Source organism: Phragmites australis, chromosome 15 (genome assembly GCF_958298935.1).
Source record: "Phragmites australis chromosome 15, lpPhrAust1.1, whole genome shotgun sequence".
NCBI lineage: Eukaryota > Viridiplantae > Streptophyta > Magnoliopsida > Poales > Poaceae > Phragmites > Phragmites australis.
In genome coordinates this window covers 19,486,241-19,511,853 of record NC_084935.1, presented here as the reverse complement: position 1 = coordinate 19,511,853, position 25,613 = coordinate 19,486,241, and the positions used below count along the sequence as shown (strand labels likewise).

At 39.7% G+C, this 25,613-nt stretch overlaps 1 protein-coding gene across 5 annotated transcripts; it reads left to right on the top strand.

Annotated features, from left to right (window-relative positions):
- Positions 1 to 46: 46 nt before the first annotated feature.
- On the top strand, positions 47 to 25,231 carry LOC133892593 (uncharacterized). Of its 5 annotated transcripts, none has more exons than XM_062333455.1 (21): positions 49 to 503; positions 609 to 694; positions 2,844 to 2,945; positions 3,792 to 3,898; positions 3,995 to 4,095; positions 4,556 to 4,643; positions 5,217 to 5,305; positions 6,120 to 6,259; positions 6,345 to 6,504; positions 6,662 to 6,797; positions 8,120 to 8,216; positions 8,896 to 8,974; positions 9,842 to 9,901; positions 10,685 to 10,803; positions 11,732 to 11,856; positions 20,802 to 21,023; positions 21,731 to 21,891; positions 22,080 to 22,237; positions 22,351 to 22,433; positions 22,520 to 22,605; positions 24,875 to 25,231. In XM_062333455.1, exons 1-21 carry the CDS (start codon positions 252 to 254, stop codon positions 25,016 to 25,018), a joined length of 2,595 nt encoding a protein of 864 aa, XP_062189439.1. In that variant the 5' UTR covers positions 49 to 251; the 3' UTR covers positions 25,019 to 25,231. The 5 variants fall into 5 exon arrangements, with proteins under 5 accessions (XP_062189440.1, XP_062189441.1, XP_062189439.1 ...); XM_062333458.1 differs by lacking the exon at positions 49 to 503 and adding an exon at positions 2,451 to 2,617 and having other exon boundaries at positions 622 to 694; XM_062333456.1 differs by lacking the exon at positions 20,802 to 21,023 and having other exon boundaries at positions 47 to 503.
- The last annotated feature ends 382 nt before the right edge of the window (positions 25,232 to 25,613 follow it).

Here is a 25,613-nt window from a genome sequence, read left to right as displayed (position 1 = left end):
TTTAATAACTTTACTTCAGAACGACGTATACGAATCCGGACACCACCAACACCACCCGCGAAACAACTCGCCCCCCCCGCCACCCCACTCCTTCCCCAAATCGAAGTCGCGTGTCAAATCTTTCATCGCCGCAGCGGGTCACGAGGTGCCCCACACCACTCCTTTCCGAATCCACGAGCACGCCAAGCGAGACCACCGAGGGCCTCGCGACGACAGCAGCGGCGCCGCCGAGGCTGACCAACGAGCCGCCGATGCCCCCCCTCGCGCCGCCGCGCCGGAGGCCTGCTGCGGCCGCGGGCAGCGGGGTGGTTAGTGCCTGGGAGTCCGCGCGCGTGCTGCTAGTGCTTGCCACGCTCTACGGCGCCATGTCCCTCTTCGCCTACCGCGTCATCCACATGCGCCACGTCGCGCCGCTGGGCGCCGACGCGCCGCGGGATGCCTTCTCCGAGGGCCGCGTGCTCCAGCACCTCCAACGCCTCGCCGTCGACATCCCCAGCCGCCAGGTCCGCCTCCCGCGCCCGCGTTTCGCCCCCTCGTTGGCTGCGTCCCCTTGGCCATGCTGTTCGCTCGTGTGATGTGACCGAACGGATTTGTTGCTACTGCTGCAGGAGGGGAGCCCGGGATTGGAGGCCGCGGCGCAGTACATCAAGGGGCAGCTCGAGGGGCTCGCCGCCCGTGCGGGGCCGGAGTACAGGTGAATCTTCCTTTGCCCCTCCCCTGCTTGTTTGGATCGTACTTGAAGGCTTGTTGGAATCCTTGCTCTGCTCTGAGTGCGGAAGATTGTGAGAAAATTGACTATTTGACATCGCAAAAGTTGGGCTTCGATTTTGCCACTAAAAACATTGTCCATATTGATTCTATGCCATTTTAGCCTATTTAATTGGTTTTGATTTTCTTTTATCCAGTCTGGCCATGTCAAATGACCATTCTATCCCTCAAATCAATTTTCTCCACCGGACTCCACCAGACTAGATCGATCGAGCATAATATCTACTGACAAAAGGAACAGATGGACAATCGCAAACAAAGAACTAGCACTTCAGCCTTACAAGAATGCACAGATGGGGAAAAATTGATGGCTGTAACAACCAATTCAAAGATAAAGGAATGCCCATACTGATTCAATGCCAACACCCCAGCTCGGTCCCTATGAGGTCATTGTCCTGACAATCTCCTTCCAAGCCATGGCCTCTGACAGCTTGAACCTGCTCTCCTCCATTGCTGCAATTGAACGCTCCGTTCATGGCAAAGGGGTCAACTGCAGCTCAGATCTCGTGCTCGGCGATGAGGTCTGTGTCGGAGGCATCGCTGAACCCCTCCCACGTGACCCGGGACTCAGGCTGCCACAGCGTGGCACCCTCCTTCCTGTAGATGGCGGTGTAGACACAGAGGCTGCCCACGACGTTCATGGCACTCTGTGGGGAGTAGCTGAAGACAGCGGTGGGGCGGTGCACAGACCAGCTGACGGCGTCGCTGTGGCTGGATACCTCCTCGAAGAGGATGTCCTCCATGTCGTAGTAGAAGTTGGGGGTGCTCTGGTAGGAGGGCTCGGCCGCGTGCTTGGGCTGGCAGCCGTGGGGAATGCCACCTCGCTGCACCCGCCCAAGCACATGGCCGTGGCGGTCGCCTTTGGGAGTTGGAAACAAGTTGGTTTGGTCGGTCTCGTCTGGTGGAGTCGGGTGGAGAAAATTGATTTTGAGGGGTAGAATGGCCATATGACATGGCTTGACTGGATAAAAGAAAATCAAAACCAATTAAAAAGGCTATAATGGCATAGAATCAATATGGACAATGTTTTTAGTGGCAAATTGTTGAAGTCAAAGTTTAGGATGGCTACGATGTCAAATAGTCAATTTTCTCAAAGGTTGTAGCTTCCAGTGATAGTAATGGTTTTGCTGTTCTTGGTTGTTGGTTTGTTGGTCCTGCCCGCTGGGTGTTCGTTGGAATGTTTCTCCAAGTATTGCATTAAATTGAGAACCATTAAATTTGGATGCGACAAACTATTGGTTTCTAGGCTTTGCGATCACAGTGATATCTGGTATTTGGACTTTATTTCGTTTGTCGGATGCTGAACTGATTTGTCTTCGGACAAAAACACAGGAAAGTGTGGTCCAAGCAAGACAACGAAGAAGGGACAGATCCATGACAGCTTGAAATTAGCATTTGAAGCCCCTCAATTGCCAATATTAGCATGTATGGGAGATCATGCCATCTGTTTTGCATTGCATTGGTAACATTGGACTAGGTTTCGTCAGTGGCTTATAACTTGGTTGAAATAGGAAATTTAAACTTCAGTACTGGGCCCAATGTCCAAGGCACTGTAATAAAATAGTACTTTTGAGTTTTTTTTTACATCAGACATTGTAGTGAATTCCTACATTGGCTCAATGTTAGTTAGGTCAAGAGTAATTGGTCTGGGTATTGACTATTGACAAATAAATCAACTGCAGATTCTTGATCCTGAGCCTGCAGGGTCAATTCATGCCAGTATAAGCCTGGGGATCTTTGGCATATTCTTGATCCTGAGCCTGTGGGGGTCAAATCATGCTAGTAAAAACTGGCTTTGTAAATTTTGAAGTGTCTACCATTCTCTCTTGTATGTTGAGCAGAACCACAGGTGTTTCCATGGAATCACAACTTATTTGAACAGCTCTTCTAATTTCGTATGTCCATGCAGTAGTTTCTGATGCTCATGTTTCATTAGTCTGTAGTTCTGTACCATGAACCACTGAGAAAATTAGAATATTCTGATGCAGGATATATTAATCTGAACTGACAAGTTTCATTTAATTTCTTTTCTGATTATCACCAGTTATTGACTTTGTTTTCATTTCCCATTGCAGAATAGAGGTTGAGGAAACACTTGTTAGTGGCTCTTTTGGCATGATGTTTTTGCGTCACAGAGTAACACTAGGCTACAGGAATCATAAGAATATTGTCATGAGGTACACTCAGGATTTGGTTTCCTATCTTACAACATCTTATTTTTTTTATCAAAGTTCAACTCCATGTAATTAGGTGATTTTGAATTTGATCGAACATAAGAAACTATTAAAACCACCTTAGCTCAATAGTTTTTCCCATGGCAACATAACTTTCATGTATGTTCATTCAAATCCATCATGCAATTTACCTATATTATGCATTTGTAAGCATGTCTCCTTTTAATGTTTATTATAAAACTCATAGTGTTAATTCAGGATGTCATGCTACGTCTTGCCTTTACAATATTCTTCAAACATATTAACTAAAACTGGTAACCATATCCAGTCTGGTACACTTATTAGATCATTATAGAAGAAACAGTTTTAATCGCATACAGCATACAGGAGTGGAACCAGTGAGGTCATCTATCTAGATGCATAATAAGTATTAACTATTCATCTGTTGAGCCAGTACTAATGTACTATAACCAGAAGCCATCAATCAAGCCAGAGGATAAACCAGTCACTAAGCTAGTTTATTGATCTGATTTAAATTTCTTCGCCTCTAAGGAAAGGTTTGAAACACCCTTGATATGTCCATAACTCCAAACCGTACCAACAACTAAGCTTTGGGCCTTGCTTCACCTGAAGGCAAAACTAGTTTATATCGGTGGTTGCCCATGGCTTATTTGGCCAAACTCATATAATCATCAAATTTTGGGTTATAATCCATTGCTGGCTCAGGGCCACTTTGGGGTGTTAGAAAATGACAATCAATTAATAAGGTAATATTAGTTTGTCTATCTTGTATATTTTTTGAAGAGTAATTTTAAAAAATATTTTCTGAGATATAACAATTAATTACAGGATTTCATCAAATGTTTCAGAAGATCATGATCCATCCTTGCTGGTGAATGGGCATTTTGACAGTCCACTTGGATCTCCTGGTGCAGCAGACTGTGGTTCTTGTGTCGGTAAGTACGAATGTCTATTTTGTAAAAATAGATCATGTTCTTACTATGCAGACTTCTATCAAACGATATGTATCTTATGGAATGTTTCTTGTTCAGCATCTATGCTTGAGCTGTCACGGCTCGTTATTGACTCTGGGTGGGTCCCCCCTCGACCGGTGATTTTCCTTTTCAATGGTGCAGAAGAACTTTTTCTTTTGGTATGTCACTGTCATCACCTAACTACTTGACCACTTATGCGAAGCAACACATATAGAATGCATAAATGGAAATGATGATAGTTCTGAGATTTTTTTCTCCAGTAGTGAAGGTGCTAATTTTTAGTTGTCTGTGCTTGAGCTTAGTCTGAGCTAATTTTGTTCCAAGGGCTGGATAACATTCAATCTTAGCTGGTACCTCTGAGAAACTTGTCATTTTTCTTGGTGCAAAAAGAAATTATAGGGTTGGCCATCCTGGTAATAATCAATGTGCCACAAAAAGAAACATTAAAAGTCCACCAAATATTTTCTTCTTCTTATGGAATATAAAATGGTAAAGAATGGATTTAACATTTTGAACAAAAATGAGTTTAAAAGAAACAGTAAATCTTGTGTTGATTGTTTGTGTAATAAACCCAGTGAAGTAACTCACCTGCTCTCATCTTCTATGCTTTTTAACCAGGGCTCACATGGTTTTATAAAGACACATAAATGGAATAACACAATTGGTGCTTTCATTAATATTGAAGCTTCTGGAAGTGGGGGTGCAGGTATTATTAAATACTTATTTATTATATGATTTTGTTCTACTCAAGGCAAAATGAGTTAAAGGCCAAGCTTCATCTTATTTTGATTGTTCTTAAATGATCTTAATGTATCAATATATTCTACTTCATATTTCATCTGATGAATAGTTTATGAAGAAATTATCATACTGAGTGTAAGGTTCACTAATTAAGTTGGTAACTTTTAACACATATTAGTTTCACTAGATGTACTCTCACAATAGTAGAGTATTGAGTATTCTTATTGAGTACATCTGAAGTTTCCATGTGCTAATATGTCCCTCCCTGCAATGACTGTTCAATATTGCCCTGCGTTACATGTTCATTGATGGTTAAGTTTTGTACTCTCACAATACTAGAGTATTGATGGATTCAAACTTGTTAGTTGGGGATTTGTGATTCTGATCTAAACAGGTTCTGGCATTGTTAGATGAAGAGTAAAACTACTAGCATACTTCATAGGCATGTTGGCATGCCAAAGATTCATTTTTGTTGTTTGACTACTATGCTGATTTTAGATGCAAATTTGATCCTGGTCATTTGTCTTTTCCTCACCAGATTTAGTTTGTCAATCCGGACCTGGATCGTGGCCTTCTCGTATTTACGCTCAGGCTGCAAAGTATCCTATGGCAAATAGTGTTGCTCAGGTTCTTGTTTCTTAACCTGCATTATTTATTCCTTTTGCAAGTTCCGCAAAAGGGTTTCCAAACTTTTTTTTTGGCTTTCTATTGCTTGCTTATATAAGACTAGTTACATGCTTGTTCTTGATCTGGCCTTTTTGGCCTAGATTTAGCCTATAAGCTGTCAGCCAAGGTCAGGCTGATACAACAGCTTATTTTGGGGATTACAAGCAATCAGATATATAAGATCCAAGAGTAAACTGGTCATAGCTGTTTTTTGATTTTATCACAATTGATTGCCTTGTTGGAGTAATGGTAGGTAGGATAGCTTCCAGGTTAGGACATCAGTTGCCAGCTAGACATCAAGCCAACAACTTTGGTTAAACAGGGGCACCAAAATGCGAGTACACAAAGGGGAAAAAGTTGAAGAGGATCTGTGAAGAGAATGACCCCGAAATTCCCATTTCCTTGTGCCTTTTTCTCGAAACCTAGTTCTCTAGGATTTAAAAATAATTAAAAATAGTAGCCAAAGAACATCCAAATTGACAAGTGAAGGGGAAGGAGGGAGCACGTGGAAACATTTTTTTTCCAATTAGGCAATTATTTCTTGTTCACTTGTCCGTTCCTCTTATGAATCTAAATAAGCTGTGTACTGCTGAGCTCAATAGTGCTCTGTTAAGCTCTATGTGAATACTTGTCAAAATTGTTAAGATACTCTTTTCTGATGCTTGGTTCATCCTTTGAGTTGGCCTTCCATACATGTTGTGGTCACTCAATCTTGTAATGTTAGTACTACTGTGTAATCCAGCTGATACCTTTTTATTGTACTTCCTATGTGCAGGATATGTTTGGAATAATTCCTGGTGATACAGATTATAGGATATTTGCTGAAGACATTACAAACATTCCAGGACTCGATATTATATTTGTTCTGGGTGGTTATTTCTATCATACTTCATATGATACATTGGAGAACCTATTGTATGTATTAAACTATTGCCCCAACAAAATTTTCTAATATTACATATGTAATAATATAATTATAGAATTCTCTTTTCTGTACCAGTCCTGGAAGTATTCAAGCACGTGGTGAAAATTTATTCAACCTAGTGAAGGCATTCACTAATTCTATGTTGTTGAAAGAGAATGAGATATCCAATAAAGCTGCTATGGATGGAATTGAGGATTTGAGGGCTGTCTTTTTTGATTACTTGACTTGGTTCATGGTAAGTTAATTCTGTATTCTTGCCAATTTACAGGACAACACTAGTAGGATCTGAATGTTCTGATCAAAGATTTCTTTTCCCACTTATCATATGCCATATGTTTCTGTCATTGCTTGTGAATTTTTATTAATGTAACATTTTTCATTCATATACACAGGTGTTTTATTCTCGTAATGTCTCGCTGATTCTTCACAGTCTACCAGTAGCCATTTTTCTTCTTATGCCACTGTTCCTGAAGTTCCCAAACATTACCGTGATGTCATGGTTTGTAACTCTTCTTGATTTAATGAGAGGTAAGCGGCGGAATGTACATGAAAATGGTATCATATTATACTGCGCATACCAGATCATGTTGGCAGTTTTACTTTTTGCGTATGAGGTGGAGGTTTTTTAAGGAGGTAGAAGGGAGTAGAGGAGGCATCTGGATTGGAAACATAAAATTGTTCAAGCATACCTATTTGCAAATGTGTTGCCCTAATATTACAATTTTATGAACTTTTATTAAAACACTGCTGTTTGACATATTTGTCCCAACTCTAAGAAACTCAAGTGAGAAGAGAAATTATCAAACAAATTATATATTAACATTAAATTTATGAAGTATAATTTTATGAATTTCAGGCGACATGTCCAATAGTTAAGTGCAGCAGAGATGTATATGTTGCGATGGATTTGTGGCCATACAAGAAGAGATCGGATCCGAAATGATGATATACGTGATAGGGTAGGGGTAACACCAATTAAAAAAAGCTTGTCCAACATCGGTGATCGGTTGAGATGGTTTAGACATATCCAACGGAGGCCTCTAGAGTCACCTGTGCATAGCAGGATATTAAGTCGTGTCAATAATGTGAAGAGAGGCAAGGGTTGACCAAACCTGACATAGGAGGAGTCTGTAAGAGAGACTTGAAGGAATGGAATATCCCTAAAGAACTATCCATGTATAGGAGCATGTGGAAGTTAGCAATCCATATGCTAGAACTATGACTTAAGCTATCGGTCTCCTTTTACCATTATTACTATTACTAGTATCTTTTTATTTTTTATTTTTCTTATCATCTTTTTTGTTGGATCATTTGGGTGTCATTTCTAGCCTATCCCAACTTGCTTGGGACTAAAAGGCTTTGTTGTTTTTTTCAGGGAAAACTGTAGGGGAAACCCCCACAAATTGCACTAAGAGGCTTTGTTGTTGTTAAGTTTATGAACTTTAAATATTAATTCTCTTCTCTCTCTCTCTCTCTCTCTCTAAGTTAAAGTGTTGAGCTCAAGTGTTTACAACTGTGCAATAAGCTACATTTGGATGTTACTTCAACAAAAAGCACAACTTTTTCGTAGTGCTCTGAAGTTAATCTTTTCTTTATTCATCTGTATGTATTTCTTTTGGCTTATAGATAATATTAATTGCTATCTGTCTTTTGAGTTCTGGAGGCTGCTTTTGCAATTTGTGAAGTTCTATGAAATGTGCCCAATCTCAGGAAAAGATTTATGGACACTGGAATTCCCATATTTTGTCAAGGAAATAACCTGATTAGATACTAGCATTATCACCACATATTACATAATTCTGTACAATATTGTGCTGGTGAACTATGATGTTTCACACATATGGTTGCAGGAACGTTGCTCCATGCATTTGGCATCATCCTTGCAATATTTATCCCTGCTGTGGCTGCAGCATTACGATTGTTATTCACGAAGAATGCAATGAACTGGTAATGTTTGATCTTTCTAGAAGTTTTCATGTCGAGAGGTGTTTTGATGCTCTCCTAGAGAGTGAAAAGCGTATTGAGGGTCTGATTTGCATCCACCCACTACTCAGCTGCGACAGTGTTGCTTCCAGATTTGTGCATATAATTTTTCAGAGAGCATAAAAGCACCTCTCTTTTATGACACGCCGATTCATTTTGTGGATATTTTGATTCCCTTCCCTAACAGGTTATCTGTTGGGCATAATAAGATATTCATTTTTATCTAGAAGTTATGATAGTACAAGTCATCCATATTGCACTATCTTGCCTGTGTTCGCACCCTCATCCATATTGCACTATCTTGCCTTTACGGTGCTGCCTCACTTACATGCAAGAAGATGCAATGAGTCTATGTATTAACTAGTCATGCGCAATTGCAACATTAATGTTTCATGTCTCCTTTTGGAAATCTGAGCCACTGGTGCACTTCGGAAAATGAGGTGTCAATTTCTCACATGATTTTGTACTTACATATATTTGGTTGGAACATATTTCCAACTTTTGCATGTCACCTGGAAGTCATCTTTTTCTTCATGCTTCTTTCTAAAAACCTATGAAGTGAAAAGTTTTCACTTTATTATATTTTAGTTGAAAGTATTTCCAATCAAATTTATACTATTATATGTTTATTGCATATATGCAGGTTTGCTCACCCTTATTTGGCGTTCTTCATGTTTGTCCCTACTTCACTGGTTGGTCTATTGCTGCCGAGGATTACATGGGTATGTTCCTTAGTTATAACATGTACTTTGTGCTATCCTTTCCCCCTTCCTTTTTTGTTTCTGTGATTGTATATCTAGTATTTTGGCAATTCTCTTGATGAAAAAGAATGCAAAGAAATTATATGATGATGGTTACATGTTTGTATTGGTTGTTGATATTACAAATAATTATTTACTTACATGATCATCTGTTTTTGTATATCGAACAAATAATACAGTACTGTTTTCCACACAAGACTACTTTATTTATACAACGATACTCTAAGAAAGTTAGGATTTACTGGTTAATTGCTTTGGTCCTTCGCCGAAGTCTACCTCATCAAATACTCTCTATTCCCTCCATTTTCGTTTAAGGCTATTTTTTTTCAAGAAACCAAGATAATAGTTGTGCGAAATGACCATAGTATCTATGTTATTAGTATCTTGCAAACAAGAAGCAGAATAGTTAGTGTGGGTGTTTACGCATAAATGATGAAGAGAGGTAAAAAATATGAGCACATAAGGGAGAAGTCGTTCGATATTCGTGCAGCCATGCATATCTTAGATTTGAACAAGATTGCTAAAAATTAGAGGACATATATTTTGAAATGTAGTCAGTACTAGCTCTCTAGACTACATGTGCACGACATTAAGGATGATCAGACTTTAGAAAGGTCAATTAGTACTATCCTTCTGTCATAGAATTTTTATGGTGTATCAATTCTTCTGCAGATAGAAGATTTGCCCGCATTCTGAAATATGCATAGTCTGATAGAATATATGTTTTATAATTCCTTGCATGTAGCTTCCATCTGTTGGTGGTGAAACTGCAGTGTAAATTAATATAGTTTGTGCCTTCTAATGGATTTTTCTATTATTGAACTCTAGGGGTTGTCGGAGCAAGCTTACTTTTGGGGTGCTTTTGGGTTATATTCTCTAATAACTATGGTAAGGTTTGGAACATATTTTAGCTCCCTCTACCTTTACACATCACAGTTGCATAACTAATTAACTATTCCTGCACCTAGTCACAAAATATTGTCGTTTTGGGATACATAGCTTTTATTTAAAATTTTGTTATTTATGTCTCTATGAATATTGATATTGAACATGTGAAAAATGATATATGTAGATTCGTCTTGGAAAGTACTTTCATAACATTACAAATTTACTAGTTTTCATAGATATATTTAAATAGAAGCACTTTTGCCTTTAGTATTCAGGGGCTCACTAGTCATTGCAATCGCATTAAAAACTGATTTTCAGTTATATAATATGTGGATTTCAATCTTGGGTAGTGAGTTGTAATAGTTTATTTTGGGAGAATTTGTTTTCTGACTCATTTTAAATGGTAAAAGGGAAGGGGCAGACTGGGAATAGCTATTTTTTCTGTTTTTAATACCCACAAGGCTCTTTATAATAGTAAATATTTCGTTTCCTGTATATGGTAATTTTGTTCCACATGTACGCACTACTGACTGGCTAACTAGCAAAAGAAAGCTTGTTTGAAGTAATATTAGTCGAATCAAGATATATTTTCGCATTTTACATGCACATAGACAACTTTGAACATATGATGCACATGATAAGATCACAGCTATACCTTTGCAGATGAAATAGTTGATTTTATTTTCATATGATCCTTATGTTATACCTCAACGTACTATTTTGAACTTAATAATTTCTATGGTCCTACATGATTCGTGCTTAGACTATTTCATTTGTATGCAGGCCTACGTGCTAGCTGGGCTGAGTGGAGGTTTTCTAACATTTTTCATTTCCATGTCCATGCTTCTTGGGCGATTTATCTCTAGCATCAATAGGAAGCAGTGGAACCAACAATCACCAAAGTATGCAAACTCTCTTATTCGGATGGATTCTCGTTTAATTACTTTTCACGTTAGAAATGTGATCAATCCTACATATTTGTTTCTTTACTTCAACACAAATTATTTTTTATTTTGTTATATCGTAATACCTCCACTATGAGACACTGAAAACAGACACTTGGCATCACTGGCATCTGCACTTTTTGACACTAAATGCCATCAAGAAGCATTTATACACTTGACGGACAGCTAAATGAAAACGAAGACAGTACATTACTACCACCTTTGTGTCACTTTTTGTTATCAGTTATCATGAATTCATAATCACAAAAAAAAATTGTTATCATGAATTCATGATCCCTATGATAAGACGAACAGAATATAAAAATTGTCAATGACCAGAGCTAATTCAATTATAATAGTGCATAAGTGATCCTCCCTCCAATTCTAAACATGAATAGATTTTGGAAATTTCATATTTACTTGGAGAACATACTTATAACAATTAGCTGTAAGATGTATGTGAAATGCTGTACTCCAATATTATTATGATACAAGCTTTAAAAAACAACAGTAGTGGTGTCTGGTTCCCTATTTCTTTGATGTAATGCCCTTGCACCAAGCAAGTGAATTTTAAAACTTGGATACCTATGTCCAAAGATCAAGTAGAGAAGTGGAAGTCAGGTCTTACAATTGAGTGAATGGTAACATTTGCTACTCATAGCACTTGTCCTTTTGTTCGTTCAAGATCAAATTGCAGATATCTCATACTCGTACTTTTTTTTTACATGTTTATTACCCCTGTTACGACCAGAGTTGTGAGTTTACACGAAAATGTGGATCTCCATCTTTAACAGAATTGCTCCATGCTAAGCCCACACCCAACCGCCACAGTACGTTTACTTCCAGATCTGTTTGAATATTTTTGATTGAGACAAATAATGTGCAGGTCCTTGGTTGCCTATGTGGTGCCTATGATCCCATGTCTCCTTTATTGTCTTTACTATGGCGGGTTCCTTATCCAGTTCCTGATTGAAAAGATGGGCATGATGGGATCTCTTCCAAAACCATATGGTTAGTATACTATCGCTGATTTCAGTTTAGAGTTCAGAATTTCTTGAAATACTTGTGGCATTCAAAAGTTTGGTGAGAATAGTTAAATATCATATTTACGTGGAGGCAAATTTGGCTCCAGGACACCCAAATCTTGTGGTGTTTGCTGATACACCTGAAAAACGTGGTTCGGCTCCTGTACCCTCCAGTTATTTGGCCCTTTCCTACAAGCATAGTTATTACGGTGGTGCGGCGCGGCGACTCACCACCTTCGCACCTTTATATCGCTTATGGCGCGCGGCGTGGCAACGCCATACAATTTTGCCACAATTAATAACTTTCCTTTTTTATATGCAATTCTTAACTTTCCTATGCTTTCCCTGCCCAACAATTGTTCTTTTGAAGACCGGGTATATACATTTCCCGGTAGCCCACTTAGAGCTACATTAGCTGACTAGTCCACATGCACAAGGTCGAAGCAGCAAAGCCCAAAAAGGTCACAACCCACTCAACTAGCAAGCCAGCCTACCCATCGTCGGTCCATCCTAAGTAACGAGACTGTTGGTGGAATGGGTAGGTTAGCTACGCTAGGACAAATAAAATTTCTCCACCGCATTCAACCAAGAAACCATACGAGTAGGGGATCATGGATCGTTACCGCTAGACACGCAGTGCAGCGGAAGAAGAGTCGTGCGCATCCACGAAGAGGAACTAGTTGATCACGTTGACCACCTCGCTGATCAGCACCGCAACAACGGCAGCAACGCCTCCATGGTATCCATACGTACAGGGATGAAATGCTGTACGTCGGTGTGCTAGCAACACGCCTGGTTAGGGTTTCGTAGGGAGTTTTGGAAGAGGTGACGGTCAGGGATTTGGTGGTCGAATCAACTATTGCGCCCATGGCTCTTGCTTACTCTTATATAGAGTATACTAATGGGCCTTTAATCACATTAAAACTCATCATGACTCCCTAATGGACATTCAATCATATTAAATCCCACTTGCAGATCTAGTCTGCATATATGATCGCCTCTAGGGCATATCACTAACAATCTCCCACTTATACTGGAGTCGATATGCAAGTTTTAAATTCTATCCCTTTAAGTGTGACCCGTTGGGTTCATGTGTAAATGGCCGTTACCCGGAAATCCTTTCTGAATTGCAAGTCAATAGTGATATCTAGCAGAACATATTGACTCCCGAATGCACACAAAGATCATATCAGCTAAACTTTGATATACTCATGCACTAATCCCTTTAGCACACGATACTAGTCAAGTTTAATGCGAGATACGTGTTACTCTTGTGATAGCTCGACCATTTACTCGTTCTCGTAGTGGATTACTATCTTGTGATCAACTCTTCAATCACATTAGCATGATCATGCACTTTCTTAATCCATCCACATCGAGGGGCCTAGAGATATCTCTCCTGTTATCTAGGAGGGGTAAATTTCATTTTGATCGCTCATATCTTAAGATTACTATCTTGTGATCAACTCTTCAATCACATTGGCATGATCATGCACTTTCTTAATCCATCCACATCAAAGGGCCTAGAGATATCTCTCCCGTTATCTAGGAGGGGTAAATTTCATTTAATCGCTCATATCTCAAGACATGTTTCATAGCATAGCCGAAAGTTATCTTTATAACGACTCGGTTACATAATAGCGTTTAAAAGCTCCTAAGTGTGTTACTTCACATTCTGGGAATCAATGATGATTTCAGATCAAAGGATTCTGTAGGTATACCATTCAAGACTACAACTGATGGCATAATAAATAGCATCGCAGCAATGTCTCAAGGTGGGTCAATCCAACACCATGTTTTTTAACATGTGTCCACATTATTTATTCGATATCTCCATATCTGTGATCCATGAAACATAGCCATCTATCAACCAATGTGCTAATCTATGAATCATTATTATCCCATATAACGATTTGAGATTAGGGATCATTTAGAATAACATTATAATAAAACAAAGAATTTCACAAATAAGTTACATACTTGCTAATTAATGTAAATGATAATTATTTAAGGAACCAAATAAACGATTATTCAAAAACACATAAACATAGACATGATAAAATCTTTCACATGCACTAGACTCAATCTTGCAAGTATCTAATACCCATAGAGCTCATGTGCGTCTTATGCTTGGGCTGCGAGAGAGGCTTTATCAATGGATCAGCAATATTTGAATCGTGTGCATCTTACATATCTTTACATCACCTCTATCTATGATCTCTCGAATAAGGTGATAGCGCCGTAGTATGTGCTTGGACTTTTGATGTTACTTAGACTCTTTGGCTTGTGCAATGGTTTCACTATTATCACAATGGAGCTCCATTGGACTAAATGCACTAGGCACCACATCTGACTCAGAAACAAACTTTCTGATCTAAACAGTCTCCTTTGGAGCTTCAGAAGCAGCTATGTACTTAGCCTCCATCGTTGAATCGGCAATCGTTTCTTGTTTGGAACTTTTCCAACTCACTGCGCCTGCATTAAAGCAAAACACAAATCCAGACTGCGATCTGAAATTGTCCTTATCGGTTTGAAAGCTAGCATCAATGTAACTATTTATAATGAGCTCATCTTCACCTCCATAGATCAGGAACATATCCTTAGTTCTTCTGAAGTACTTCATGATATTCTTAGTCGTTACCCAGCGAGCTTCATCTAGGTTTGATTGGTATCTACTCATAACACTTAGAGTATAGAAAACATCTGGTCGTGTACAAAGCATGACATATATGATGGACCTAATAGCAGAAGCATACAGGATCGCACTCATCCTCTTAAGCTCATCATGTGTCATACGACACTGACTCTTGCTAAGATTGATGCCATATGATATTGGCAAGAAACCTTTCCTGGAATCTTATATGTTGAACCTTTTCAATACCTTATCAATGTATGTGCTCTGGCTTAATCCGATTAGCTTTCTCGACCTATCTCTATAGATCTTTATGACCAATATGTATGCCGCCTTCCTAGATCTTTTATTTAGAAACTCTTTTACAATGAAGATTTGACAGCATCAACCATTGGAATATCATTCCTGATTAACAATATGTCATCTACATATAAGATCAGAAACACAAGTATGCTCCCACTAGCTTTTTTTCAAACACATGGCTTTTTTTTATTCTTGATAAAACCAAACCCTTTGACTACTTCATCAAAACAAAGGTTCCAACTTCGAGATGCTTGCTTCAGCCCATAGATGAACTTTTGAAGCTTGCATATCTTCCTAGCATTTTTCGGATCGACAAAACCTTCAGGTTGTGTCATGTACACATTCTCACTTAGGTTTCCATTAAGGAAAATTGTTTTGACATCCATTTGCCATATCTCATAGTCGAAATATGCAACAATCGTTAGGAGGATCCGAATAGACTTTAGCATTGCGACGGACGAAAATGTTTTATCATAATCAACACTTTGAATTTGCTTGAAACCTTTGGCCACCAACCGTGCTTTATAGATATAAACGTTTTCATCCATGTCTATCTTTTTCTTAAAAATTGATTTACACTCAATGGTTTTTACACCATCGAGCGGATCAACCAAGTTCTAAACTTTATTCTCTCGCATAGATTCTAATTCGGATCTCATGGCTCCAAGCTATTTCTCAGAGTTTGGTCCCGCCATTGCTTTTGTATAGTTTTTTAGCTCATCATTATTTAGCAATAATATATCACGCTACCCCGTGGTTAGGAGCGTGAACCGTTCAGTTGCGCGACATGCCCTTTCAAACCTACGTGGGGCTAGTGGCTTAACAACAACAACCTGCACATCCTGTTGAGATTCAATAGGAGCTGAAATTCTTTCTGGTGTTTCTTGAATTTCTTCGAGTCGCACCGTGCTCTCACTGTCTTTGAGAGGAACTCTTTCTCCAAAAAGACACCATTCTAGGCAACAAATATTTTGCCTTCTTGTTATAAAAATAACATCATTTGGTTTCCCTAGGATACCCCACAAAGAAGCACTTGCCTGATTTAGGAATGAGCTTAGCTGACGTCAAACGTTTTACATAAGTCTCAACCTCATATCTTAAGAAAAGACAATGCAGGACACTTCTCAGTCCATATCTCATACGACATCTTTGGAGCTTTATATGGAACCCTATTTAATCTAAACGAGCAGTTTCTAGAGCGCCCCTAGAATGACAATGGAAGATTAGATTGACTCATCATGGATCGAACCATATCTTAACAAGGTTTGGTTGCTCTGTTCGGATACCACATTCCATTGAGGCGTTCCTGGCGGAGTTCACTATGGAACGATTCCACATTGGTTTAGATGATCATCGAACTTATGGCTCAAAGATTCACCTTCACGATCTGATCGTAGAAATTTAATTGTCTTGCCCTTTTGATTTTGTACCTCATTCTGGAACTTCTTGACCTCTTCAAAGGATTCAGACTTGTGCCTCATAAAGTAGATGTAATTATATCTACTAAAATCGTCGGTGAAAGTAATGAAGTACTGAAAACCACATCTGACTGTAGAACTCATTGGTCCACATACATCTGTATGTACAAGGGCTAACAATTTATTCATCCTCTCACTTTGACTAGTGAAAGACGTCTTAGTCATCTTGTCAAGTAAACAAGATCCGCATGTATAAAATGATTCGAAATCAAATAAAGCTAGAAAACTATCTTTATGGAGCTTCTCCATACGCCTCTCATTTATATGACTCAAACAACAATGCCAAATATTAGTGTGATTCAAATCAGTAGGCTGAACTCTCTTTGCATTAATGTTATAAACAGAGACATCCTCAAGATCTAGAATATAGAGTCCATTCACCAAAAGACAACGATCATAACATGTCATTCAAATAAATTGAACAACACTTGTTCTTTATTATGACTTCAAAACCACTATCTTGTTTCAAACATGAAGAAATAATGTTTCTATCCAAGGCCAGAATATGATAACAATTATTTAATTTCAAAACTAATCCTAAGTGTAATGACAAAGGGTAAGTGCCAACAACCAGCGCAACAACTTTTGCTCCATTGCCGACACTAATATCCACCCGCCTCTTGCGTTACTTCTAGTCCTTCTTAGTCTCTGCAACGATTTGCAAGTATGAATCATCGTATCGGAATCAAATACTCATGAATCATTAGGACATAGCAAGATTAATTTTAATAACATTTATACCCGAAGTGGAAGTCTCATTTCACTTCTTCTTCTTGAGTTCTTTCAAGTACAACTTACAGTTCGTTCTCCAATGGTCAGACTTATGGCAGTGGTGGCAAGCATTAGCAGCAGCAGGGTCAGGCTTAGACTTTTCAACAGGTTTAGGCCTAGAGTTTGAGATCTTATCTGAAGTCTTAGCCTTGGTCTTGCGTTTTCTCTTCTTACTAACCATCATCATATGACTAGAGCTTTTCTTAATGCTTTCCTCTTTAGCATCCTATGCAATTCAGCTATGTTTTTCTCCATTCTATTCATATGAAAGATCAGAATGAACAGCTCAAAGCTTGCAAGGAGCGGCTAGAGAATCACATTAGGATGCAACTCTGGGCTAAAGGGGAAAACCAAGCTTTTTCAGGCTTTTAATGTAACCAATCATCTTGATCACATAAGGACTGACTGGGCTACTTTCTGTCAACTTGCACACAAATAAGGACTTTGAGGTGTTGTACCTCTTAGCCTTAGCTTGGTTCTCAAACATACTACGAAATCCTACAATCACATTGTAAGCATTCGAATTCTCATATTGTTTTTGAAGCTCATAGTTCATTGTGGCAAGCATGAGACAACCAACATCAAGTGCATTATTGGTGTGCTTCTCATAAGCCCGCTTTTCAGCGGCTGTGGCATCCTCTTTTGGTTTAAGAGGATAAGGAACCTTTAGAACGTATTCCTTTTTCTCTTGTTTTAGAATAATTCTCAGATTACGATACCAATCAATAAAGTTTGTTCAGAAAGCTTTTCTTTTTCAAGAATCGATCGCAAGTTAAAACTAGAAGCATTACTAGCAGTATGTGTCATGATCTACAATAGAAAATAAACATGCAAATTCAGTACTAAGTTTATGTGAATCTTCTATTAAACATTGTAATAAAAGACGCCCCACTACATATTTTACAACAGATTTTCCTTTAACGACATATAATGTTTCAAGATCTATATTCATCTAAGTTCCAGTGAGCTTTGGCATCACTGCTAGAAACCTAGTGACGCAGGTAAGTAACAACTTACTAATCATATCTTTATGTGACTCTTGTTTGTTGGATGGCATCGAATGCCCCTGCACCCAACACCATACCCAAAGCCTAAAACCGTTTTGATAGCTTTGTTAAGTAAACCAACACTATACTACAGATGTTCGACATCCATCCTATTTAATAAGATAGTTGAAGGTATCCTACTTTGGTAGATCTACCACACAACGATCAAATTTTAATAGGTGTAGCTATTGGAAGGGCATCAATTACTTTTAATTTTTCTAAGAAAAATTATTCTATCATAATAATCATATCCACCACATAAAACATAAAAGAATAGTATGACATGAACATAAAAAGTACAGATAATCAGATTAGCTGTGATATAGTATAACCCTTCCTATGTGGATCTCCATTGCTAAGCTTCCTGTCCTTATAGCCATCATGCTCGAAGGTTTCATGATCATATACTTAGCTACTATACCTAATAGTTAGCAATGGATTACATGGTAATATCAAGCATCACATGTCGACACATAGGCCGTTATACAATAACATGACAACCTTAAATTGTAATTAACTATGACACACAATGACACAAGGCACGAAATTACATACATAATAAGGCCATACCGGTCACATTATTCTCTGTAAAAACAAGTTAAGCGTATAATCGAATTCTAATATCGTGATGTGAACATGTTATTATAGCAATCTATGCGTGTACGCTACGCAATGGCGGTCCCGCTGGCCGGTCAGCAGGCGGGGGGTCGAGGGGGGAGCCGCCCTCCGCAGGTTTTAGGGTAACGCTCTGAAAACCTCTCAGAAATACATAGATCGTATCTATGAAATCGTTATGAAAATCTCATTGGATTGATCATATCAAGTTGATTCTGAATCATTTACAATGCCTCAATTTCCATTAGATCAATCATATTAATCATCGTATGAGATTTTTTGGAAACGACGATAACACTCACAACCTCAATCTACTGTTCTTCCAGCCATGTAGTGACGCATGCTGTTAGCCCCTATGGTGATTTCAGCCGGTAGTGGCAAAGTCACACGCGTAGGTAGGTGGGAGATTGAGCTAATTTTTTGGTCATATGGTTTCATCGATTCACACCTCATCTGACCCTTATTACATTAAACTGCGTATCATCCGATTCATCACATGAACCGATCATAAGAACACAAATAGATCCAATCTATTACTACAATATATCAATTATATATGACCGATCCAGATAAAAAATTACACATGTAGGCTTTGGTGCTACTGTTAAAGAACGGGTAGGCTATGTTAGGACAAACCAAATTTCTCTACCATGTTCAATCAGGAAACCATGCGAGTAGGGAACATGAATCGTTACCGCTAGAAGCGCAGTGCAGCGGAACAAGAGTCATGCGCATCCACGAAGAAGTCATCGATCACGTCGGCCACCTCGTCGATCACGAAGATGAAATAATCGATCTCGTCGTAGTGTCCTTATCGCCGATCAATACCGCAACAACGGCAGCAACGCTTCCACAGTATCCACACGTATCGGGATGAAACGCCGTATGCCGGTGTGCTAGCACCGCGTCCGACTAGGGTTTCGTAGAAGAGGTAGCGGCCAGAGTTTTGGTGGTCGAATCAACTATTGTGTCCACGGCTCATGCCTCCTCTTATATAGAGTACACTAATGAGCTTTTAATCACATAAAAACCTATTATGACTCTAAATCCTAATAGACATTTAATCATATTAAATCTGACTTGCAGATCCAGTCTGCATATATGATCGTCTCTAGGTCATATCACCAACATAGACTCCCGCACGACAGCTCGACACAAGCGTTGCCCATGGACACAGAGCAGCGGCGGCTGGGATCTAGGATCTCGACGGTTGCCGCAATCCCTCCCTGGCGTGGATCTGCTGGATATACTACTGCCGCCGCCAGATCTGTCGCTCTCGACCGTCGGATTTGTAGGGAGGGCAAGCAATGGCTCGGCGGCAGGCGGTGCAGGAACTCTAGCCCCTCAATGACCAAGTCTTCCTTTCAGAAAAGACCCTGTGCCCATGCTCCTCCCCTCCATAATCCCTACGACCCCGCGTGTATGGCACCCGCCACACTGCATGGGGATGCCACGGCTTGCCACAATAGCGCCATAGGGATGCCACAGCAATGTGGCGGACGCCATACACGCCAACATCATGGCGTTGTTGTGGCTAGGTGCAATTCACCGCCACGACGATATAGCGACGCTATGGTGATGATATGGTGACGCCTTAATAACTATGCCACAAGGCACTCTGCATGTTTCTTCTTTATCTTCCATCTTCTCCACGACAAATTGTTGTTGCAAGGAGAAGAAGATCCTGATTAGTGGGCTCCACTAGCTGACTTGGGCGAGCTATACCTTTCCCGCATATGCTGTCTCTTAGTATGGGTGTATTTTTTATGGTCGTTATGCCATACAGCAAATAGTCAGTATTTTGGTGTGTCATCCAGCAAACCCGTGGTTGAACAGCGTTCTACCACAAACGCCACAAATTGACAATGTCCTTTAGTGAAATTTTCTCTTGCATTAATTAGGTAGTCAGCTTACCTCTGATTTAGTTGAATACCGTAGATACTATTAGATATGATAGATAGGCTTGAATATAATGTTCTTCATTTGCTATGCTGCATGGATGACTACTGGGTTCAGGACAATTTGTAGTCTTCCAGCACTTACATCAATGGTTATGAACTTACATCATCATTTGGCCTTCTTGCAGGATATTTTGTGCCTGATATTATTGTTGGGGCTGTAGTTGGATTGGTTGTTGGTTGGTGTTTTGGTCCTCTAGCACCTGTTGCTAGTCGTTGGTTATCCAATACCTCAATTCTGCAGGGCCTTTTGCAAATTACAGTAGTTGCTTTGGCTATCTCATCCCAACTATTTCCTTACAGCACTGGAGCACCAAAAAGAGTTGTTCTTCAACACACTTATGTTACAGGTTCGGTGCTTTTAGGTTGCTTGAATTATGACACGGAATAATATATCTCCAATTTTGTATAGTCCTGAATCACTATAAGTAACTGAGCCATAGTTCAAGGAGTCCTCAGGTTCATATATGGGTGCCTACTTTCTTCTTAATGCAAAAGTCACCTAGTTCCTCATGGGTGGTCGTCTTTCCTAGTTGAATCGCTTGAAATGAAACATGTATTTCCTTCTCATAGTCATGTATTTTCATTGTTTACGAAGCTGCCATAATTTCAATATTTGATCCTCCAAAACTCACTTTACTGGAGCTGCTCATGCCTCCAACTGAAAATAAGCTCTCATGTACAATCAAGTCCTGGAATCAAGTCTAATTTTCTTGTCCATTGGAAAATAGTACAGGGTTTTAAACTTCATGGAATTTTGGTACTCACAAGTTTTCTCAGTGCATCAGTGATAAATTAACTCCATCCAGATCCTTGTTTTTGGCCTCTGCTGCAAAACTTGTGTCTTCTCTAGCCTACCCCTATGGCCTCTGCTGCTGCTGTTGTTGTAGAAAGAGGCCCCAAATATTTGACATTTGTAATTTGATGCCTCTCAACATTGTGGCATTTCTTCTGAAGCTATTATCTATGTTGCGCGCAATAAATTATCCCATGCATATCTCTGGCCTATCCAAAATATCATTTATTCCTATGAAAATGTATGCTTGATGTTTTTCAGATGCTGATAATATTGTGGAGTCAAACTATGGTTTCTCCGTGGTTGATGCTAACCCGTTGGAGTTTCTTTTCAACAATGCACCTGAGGCAGCCAAATGGCTGAAGGATAACTCAGAGTTGTCCTTTGAAGAAAAGTATCGGTCTGATAGAAGCTCATGGTTGGTAAGTAAACATGGTTGTAGAGTTAATAAGTGTAACATTGAGTCATCAAGATTCTTGCAAGTGTCATTAGTTAATTTTCAACAGCATAGCCCCTGATTGCTTTCTTCATATTTTACCTGTATGAATGTACGCCAAAGGAAAGTACACCAAGCAATATTGAGCAATACATTTTTTTTTTCATTTTGCAGGCTCTGTATCCTGTCCCTTTCTTGTTCTCTGGAAGTTTAAAGTTTCAGGCACAAACTGAAGACATTAGAGAGTATTACCAGCATTTCCCCCAGCTAGTTGTTCAGAAGACCTGGAGTAACAACAAGCAGCGAAGGGTGCATCTCAAGCTTTCACTTGGGTAAGTATTATATTTGTTTTACTACCATAGGTCGAAAAGTGTACAATCTACGAAACCTGCAAAGTATATTTTCTCATATGCATATTTCATTTTACTTTTGTATACCTGTTCAGTTCATTATCAGAGATTTGGGCCACTGTGCTGAACATTACTGGGCCACTATCAAATTGGTCCTTCGCTGATAACATGCTCCCAGGTTGTCGCAATTATTTTCCGCCATTAGAATTGTTTGCTTTCATTAGACTTGCACGGCATGCTAATAGTTTTCTTTGTCCTCATTAGCTCCTCAAACTGTAACTGGCGGGCCACCATCATACATCTGTCGACTTAGTGGAAAAAGCAACATGGATTGGTCTTTCTGGTTGGAGGTAATGTTATGCCAGGGTTTGTTGATTGGTCATAATGTTTTACGAAACTGCTTAAATAGTTAAATTCCACACGAGTTGATAAGATGTTCTTGTTAGGAATAGCAACTTATTTTCAATAGTAGCTCGTAGAGACAATATGCAGAGAGGACAGAAGAGAACATGATAAGAGAGAGTATATGATAAGGACGGTATATATCTGACACCCCTTCTCAAATGCCGTATACAATAGAGTTACATTTGAAATAGATGACACTAAGTAATAAATTTAGACTAATATATTAAAAAATTGTCTCTTGAAAGCCATCATAGAGGGGAGTCTTGTAATCCTATCGAATCATGGTGAAGAAGTGTATAGTGAAGCATAAGAGTAATGCCAAAGAAGTGCATAGCAAAGCATAAGAGCAGTGTCATGATGACGACAACAAAAGAATGCCCTTAGTCAAGAATCGCAACAAAACGATATCGAGTAGCAAGACGATAAACAAAATTGTCACTAGAGCTACAGGAAGACTAAGATAACACAAGAATACCTTAGATCAAGAATTGCAAAGACAACAATAACAAGTAGCGAGACAATAAATAAAGTTGCCACTAAAGCTACGGAAAGATCTAGATGTCTATGTTGCATTAATAACGACTAGAAAGAAATCGGCTAATAGATGAAGGAATATGTGAACTTGCATGGTATAAACGAAGACTTTGATGGATGTAGAGGAAAAGCAAAAATTAAAGCTAGACGTGATGATAGAATGACTCTAATACGAGGCAGACTAAGCAACAGTAAGGATACTAGCAGAAGTAGTAGAATCAGCCAAATATCACCATCAAAACTACTAGCGCCACTGTTGACAGCAGCTTCATTTTAAGGAAGAGCACTTGAAGCAGTTGGAGTGGCTGGCGAAGTTGTGTGCGCTGCAGTACCAGTCCCCTGGGCGGACAATCAGAGCCAGCACCAAAGCCACCGTCAAAGGAGGAACCACCACTGTCACCGAAGTCGGCATAATCACCTCCAGCACTACCATAATCAGCACCACGCGGCTCCCGTCTGGCACTGTTGAATAAGGAAATTCATTGCACCCCGAATCTCTTCTTCAGATGTGTCATGATCAATGCCAAGAAGCTTGTACACCGGAACATGCTCGTAGTTGAACCTGTGCCACTGCCGATGGAGAGGCTCATGGAGCTTCATCCACAGACGCGGCGGGAGCACCACGGCACCCCCACACGCTGCCGCCCTAGCCGCCGACGATGCAGAGCCGTTGGAGTGGGAGGGCAAGGAAGGCCCACAGTTGGAAGTCTTCGCCGCAGCCTAGCGTTGAGAGTTAGAGCCAGCTAGCCATGCAGAGGGAAGCTGGCTGTGCACATTTATGGAGTGGGAGAGTGGCGTGGCTGAGCGGGTGGATGGATGCCTCTGTTTCTTCCCCGAATTGGCGCCACACGGGCCGAGAGGAGGGAGGCGCAGATCCGCCCGACGGTGATGTAGGCGGGGGATTTGGCCAAACGGCAAGTGAAGGCGGGGGAGCCGGCAGCAGGGGCAACCCCGTGAGGGCGGGCACTATAGATCCAGTCAGGATAGGGCCGGATGAGAGCCAACGGGAAGAGAGCCGATGTGGAATAAATACAACGAGTTGCAGTGTAAAAAAAAAGAAACCTAACTGTGACTAGCAACTTGTATTCAATAGTAGTCTCTGAGGGCAATATATAGAAAGTACAAGAAGGAGTACAGGATAAGTACTCTAATAATTTATACGTAAGAGATAAGGACTCTGTATTCCTAACAGTTCTCACCCACATCGCATTGTGGCCCTTCACGTCCACATTGACCTGCAGCGGTGAACACTGATGCCATCTTGTCAACTTGGGTGGGGTTTATAAAGGATATGTTTTCTGAAACATTAGAACCTTGCCCGGGGTTATTTATTCTATGTCACAAACCAAGATAGCAGGAGTTTTCCCACTGATGCCATCTTGTCAACTTGGGTGGGGTTTATAAAGGATATGTTTTCTGAAACATTAGAACCTTGCCCGGGGTTATTTATTCTATGTCACAAACCAAGATAGCAGGAGTTTTCTCAAATTTTCTAAATTAACATATTTTTGGGGTTGCCATTGCCAATTACTATGATATGTTGATGTTTAAATACTAGAGCTTGTTTTCTCAGTCTTTCGGTTGTTACTCTTGTTGGAGCTCCTTTTCTTGCTTGTCATTGTAGTTTGTGTTTTGTGAAATGTGAAACATCTTGCTGACTAATAAATTGAATAATGACAGGCCAACTCTTCAGAAAGTCTGAGAATCGATGTAGCAGTACTCGACCAGTATCTTGTTGATAGTACAAAGAAATTGAAGAGCCTCTTCCCAAGTTGGGCAGACTTGACAGCCTTCACTACATTTTTCTCAACATATCATTTATGAGGTCCAGTATTTGATGTCAAAAAATTGTAAATCTGTTTTATTTTGTAAGAGGAAATGGAACTATAGTGCTATATTTGGGGGTATGTGGTTTTCTTACCCGCAATCAGCTGGTCCTGAGCTTGGAGCTGGTGTGCTTGTAACATCTTTGTAACTGTACCTTGCCATAGCAGTCGTTTTTAAGGTTGTCAAAATCTTTGTAACTTTACAACACAAGATTGACTGGACCGATCCGATCAGTTTAATTAATGTAGAATCTCAGAACGGTAAGATTTTACCAAAAAAAATTGTAGTATCGTGATCAAAATCTTATACGATCCTACCTATTCTAACGATTTTGGTACCTTATTAGAAACAATTACTTATTACTTATACATCTCCAATTTTGTCTAGTCATTATAATTTGCATAAATAACATATGGTACTTACTTTGGCCTATAGTTTGTAAACAAAAGTTATAAAGATAATCGATAAATGTAACAGTGATGGAACGTTTATATTACCCGCTGAATGAAGTGCCTGTTCGGTAGACCCTAGATAAATCTTCGTGTGGTGTGAGTTTGAATCCTAGAAAATATCGGTTGAAACAACCTGGAAA

What these genes read in the sequence shown, in the direction of transcription:
- LOC133892593 (XM_062333455.1), top strand. Translation starts at nt 252, where the DNA reads ATGCCCCCCCTCGCGCCGCCGCGCCGGAGGCCTGCTGCGGCCGCGGGC. An exon ending in CAGAAGAACTTTTTCTTTTG is followed by an intron (nt 4,096 to 4,555) that starts GTATGTCACTGT and finishes CTTTTTAACCAG; the next exon opens with GGCTCACATGGTTTTATAAA. An exon ending in TGCTGCCGAGGATTACATGG is followed by an intron (nt 8,975 to 9,841) that starts GTATGTTCCTTA and finishes ATTGAACTCTAG; the next exon opens with GGGTTGTCGGAGCAAGCTTA.